Consider the following 5062-nt stretch of genomic DNA (forward strand, 5'->3'; position numbering starts at 1 on the left):
CCCCCCCCCCCCCCCCCCCCCCCCCCCCCCCCCCCCCCCCCCCCCCCCCCCCCCCCCCCCCCCCCCCCCCCCCCCCAACTCTATCTCTCTCCCTTTCCCATTCTGCCTTCCACTTGGTGTGTTTGAATCATCGTTCCTCAATGTGAGCTGGCTAAGCTTCATTTCACATTGTTATCAAGGTAATAGCCTGAGAGTATGCAGTGGGTCTGAACACTGCTGGGTTTGTTATTCTGTGTAAGCCATTAGCTACGGACTGTTACAACACTCATGACAATCTGACACAACTCACATAACGGACTGTGGACAGAGAAAGTGTCAGCATCTGCCCTGACACACACACACACACACACGCACACGCACGCACACACACACATACACACACACACACACACACGCACGCACACACACACATACACACACACACACACACACACGCACACGCACGCACACACACACATACACACACACACACACACACACACGCACACATATACTTACAGAAAACTGAGTGAGGATTTCATAATCTCCTGTACTCCCCCTGCATAGTTAAGATTCCTGGACTGTGCTGCCAAGGTCAGACTCATATTCTCAACACAAACACGACTAACCCCTCCACTACAAATCAGCAGGAAAATAAACTGCAAAACCCTGCAAATCCTGTAACCTGCAAATCATATATTCAACCCAATCAAAACCAACTATCAACATATTCAACCCAATCAAAACCAACTATCAACATATTCAACCCAATCAAAACCAACTATCAACATATTCAACCCAATCAAAACCAACTCTCAATATATTCAACCCAATCAAAACCAACTCTCAATATATTCAACCCAATCAAAACCAACTATCAACATATTCAACCCAATCAAAACCAACTATCAACATATTCAACCCAATCAAAACCAACTATCAACATATTCAACCCAATCAAAACCAACTATCAACATATTCAACCCAATCAAAACCAACTATCAACATATTCAACCCAATCAAAACCAACTATCAACATATTCAACCCAATCAAAACCAACTATCAACATATTCAACCCAATCAAAACCAACTATCAACATATTCAACCCAATCAAAACCAACTCTCAATATATTCAGCTCAATCAAAACCAACTATCAATATATTCAACCCAATCAAAAACAACTATCAATATATTCAACCCAATCAAAACCAACTATCAACATATTCAACCCAATCAAAAACAACTATCAACATATTCAACCCAATCAAAACCAACTATCAACATATTCAACCCAATCAAAAACAACTATCAACATATTCAACCCAATCAAAACCAACTATCAACATATTCAACCCAATCAAAACCAACTATCAACATATTCAACCCAATCAAAACCAACTATCAACATATTCAACCCAATCAAAAACAACTTTCAATATATTCAGCCCAATCAAAACCAACTATCAATATATTCAACCCAATCAAAACCAACTATCAACATATTCAACCCAATCAAAAACAACTCTCAATATATTCAACCCAATCAAAACCAACTCTCAATATATTCAACCCAATCAAAACCAACTATCAACATATTCAACCCAATCAAAACCAACTATCAACATATTCAACCCAATCAAAAACAACTCTCAATATATTCAACCCAATCAAAACCAACTATCAACATATTCAACCCAATCAAAACCAACTCTCAATATATTCAGCCCAATCAAAAACAACCACATCAGGCTGGGACAACTACGTCCCTTCCAGCATAAGGCAAAAGACAGGGGAGACCGAGAAGGAATCAGTGAACACAGAGTGTGAGTGTGTGTGTGTGTGCGTGTGTGTGTCTGTGTGTGTGTGTGTGTGTGTGTGCGTGCGTGTGTGTGTGTGTGTCTGTGTGTGGTGACATTATAAGAATGGTTTTGCATAATTTTCTCCTCACTCTGTTTTTGTAGTTCTGAAGGAAAAAATCTCTCTGACTCCTTCAGTCAGGGAGATCGGAACTGCACTGTACTTTTCCTAAGCGTCAGCTTTCAATCTGAGTGAGTTTATAAGTGTGACACAGAACAACAGGAATCTGCAATATTTCAGACCATTACAGAGTCACATGACTCAATAGTAGAGTCACAGAATGGACCTGTGAGCAGACCCTGGTTGTGAGTTGTCATGCTGAGTTTTGGCTTGATCCGCATCAGAGGGTTTCGTTCATGACAGGCCGTTATGAGGGCACAGAGTCACTAGTCTTCAGACTGTTCTTGTGGACTCTCGTTAAATGACATATACATTCTGGGCAATGTAGTTCAGAACGAGAGTCTTTCCTACCTGGTCTTTGAGGTGCTGTACTGACTTCTGCAGGGCGAGGATTTGGTGGAATAAGGGGCTCTGAAGGACAGATTTCAGTAGGCTGAGTTTCTCCTCTGTAGGGACTTCACCTTTCTCTTTCAGCCGAGCCTGGAGCCGCTCCACCGCCTGCAAGGCACGCTGGGTATCTGTGGACCAACACATGGTTTAGCCCACACACGCGTACGCACGCACACACACACACACACACACTCAGACATATGTGTGCACGCGCACACACACACACACACACACACATACACACAAACACACACACACCAAGGATGATATGCATGGAGCTTTGAGTTTGCTGAGGGATTTCTGAACAACATTCTGTATCCAGTGACTTTAAGGTGATGTTTAAAGTAATCCATAGTTATTCATTTAGACTGACAGTACATAGTGACATGTGGGTTGATTTTCAGAGCTGTATTTACATTTGACGTTCCTTATTTCAACTACAGTTCCAAAATCTAGCAGATTCCTTTTTTGTTAATCTAGCAGATTCTTTTTAGTTAATCTAGCAGAAGCCCCAGAATTACATATAACAAGGGCATTCATGTAGAGTAAGGCAGAACTAACAACATGTCCCCCTAAAATATTAAACTTGATGTCAAAGTTGAAGTAGAGTTTGTATGAAGCTCTCTGAATGAACATTTGTCTGTGTTCCGGAATATGTCTACATCTATCCTTTGGCGCAAATTCCTCGAGTCTGCAGTGACCCCCTCATGACCCCTGCATTCACTGAGAAATACAGTCAGAGTGCGTGCTTCCTCTGGCTCACAGGAGAGACACTAAATTCATCTGGCCTCCTGCAGGCAGTGAATCATTCATGGGCCAAACTCAAGCTCTGGCCAAATGTAACTGACAGACAGTGGGCTAAACTCTACCACAGTACAGCAGAGAGCGGACTCACTCTCCACTTTGACCTGCAGAAATGAAGACTTAGCCCTAATTCAAAGTCTTAGCCCTAATTTACACCGCAGACATTTCTGGCGCCGTCTAACGGGAGAGACACTTTTGATTTAAAACACAGACATAATTTACAAAATTTACAAAATGGACAGAATTGACCCAAGTCCAGAGAACTAGTCCCTAAAAAACAACAAACACAAACCAAGCCAGTTTTTTCTCCTCCTTAAGGAAAAAAGAATTTAAAATAATGTTCTTAGGTAAGAAATATCCATTTTGTGTTTGGTCCTGCATTAGAATAGTGTTGGTTTGCTTTGCTGTGAACAGACAGGACTGTGTGTGAATGGTAAGACTGGGGACAGGACTGTGTGTGAATGGTAAGACTGGGGACAGGACTGTGTGTGAATGGTAAGACTGGGGACAGGACTGTGTGTGAATGGTAAGACTGGGGACAGGACTGTGTGTGAATGGTAAGACTGGGGACAGGACTGTGTGTGAATGGTAATACTGGCACTCTGCTCTAGTCCCCTCCATTTTACTCTTCGGCTTTCAGCTGAGTGACTGTATTTCCAACACCTTCTCTCTCCTCATAAACACACTCTAAACCACTGACACAGCTGAGTGACTGTATTTCCAACACCTTCTCTCTCCTCATAAACACACTTGAAACCACTGACACAGCTGAGTCACTGTATTTCCAACACCTTCTCTCTCCTCATAAACACACTCTAAACCACTGACACAGCTGAGTGACTGTATTTCCAACACCTTCTCTCTCCTCATAAACACACTCTAAACCACTGACACAGCTGAGTCACTGTATTTCCAACACCTCTCTCCTCATAAACACACTCTAAACCACTGACACAGCTGAGTGACTGTATTTCCAACACCTTCTCTCTCCTCATAAACACACTTGAAACCACTGACACAGCTGAGTCACTGTATTTCCAACACCTTCTCTCTCCTCATAAACACACTCTAAACCACTGACACAGCTGAGTGACTGTATTTCCAACACCTTCTCTCTCCTCATAAACACACTCTAAACCACTGACACAGCTGAGTCACTGTATTTCCAACACCTCTCTCCTCATAAACACACTCTAAACCACTGACACAGCTGAGTGACTGTATTTCCAACACCTTCTCTCTCCTCATAAACACACTTGAAACCACTGACACAGCTGAGTCACTGTATTTCCAACACCTTCTCTCTCCTCATAAACACACTCTAAACCACTGAGCTGAGATCAGTGCAGGCACAGTGAACATACTCACCCATCGTCTCAATCATCCTTCTTCCTCAAGGTTTCTCCTATAGAATCTTCTCCACACATCAGCTGTTCCCACAGGAAAACCTGCTAAACACACACACACAGACACAGACACACACACACACACATTCCGAGGGGATAAGACTGGTGTTGTCTGTAATGGTCATGGTGTTGGCCTCTCTTTATTGAATGTTACGTTATCAAAGCTGATGTTTCCTTTGTGTTTAGCTAATGCTCCTTGTGCAGGATTAACACGTGCCCATTGGCTGGGTCTGATTAACACGTGCCCATTGGCTGGGTCTGATTAACACGTGCCCATTGGCTGGGTCTGATTAACACGTGCCCATTGGCTGGGTCTGATTAACATGTGCCCATTGGCTGGGTCTGATTAACATGTGCCCATTGGCTGGGTCTGATTAACATGTGCCCATTGGCTGGGTCTGATTAACACGTGCCCATTGGCTGGGTCTGATTAACATGTGCCCATTGGCTGGGCCTGAGTCTGCACTAAAGGACTGTGGCATATGGCTCTCTGACATCCCTGA

At 43.3% G+C, this 5062-nt stretch overlaps 1 protein-coding gene across 1 annotated transcript in view; it reads right to left on the reverse strand.

The window, feature by feature from the left end:
* The window catches only part of mpdz (multiple PDZ domain crumbs cell polarity complex component), a 65094-nt gene extending 62601 nt beyond the window's left edge, over window positions 1-2493 (reverse strand). The window contains exon 1 of the mRNA XM_030779463.1: window positions 2311-2493. Within this exon, the coding sequence (XP_030635323.1) occupies window positions 2311-2493 (183 nt within the window). The remainder of the gene's footprint in view (window positions 1-2310) is intronic.
* Between the last annotated feature and the right edge of the window lie 2569 nt (window positions 2494-5062).

Source organism: Chanos chanos, chromosome 7 (assembly GCF_902362185.1).
Source record: "Chanos chanos chromosome 7, fChaCha1.1, whole genome shotgun sequence".
Classification (NCBI taxonomy): domain Eukaryota; kingdom Metazoa; phylum Chordata; class Actinopteri; order Gonorynchiformes; family Chanidae; genus Chanos; species Chanos chanos.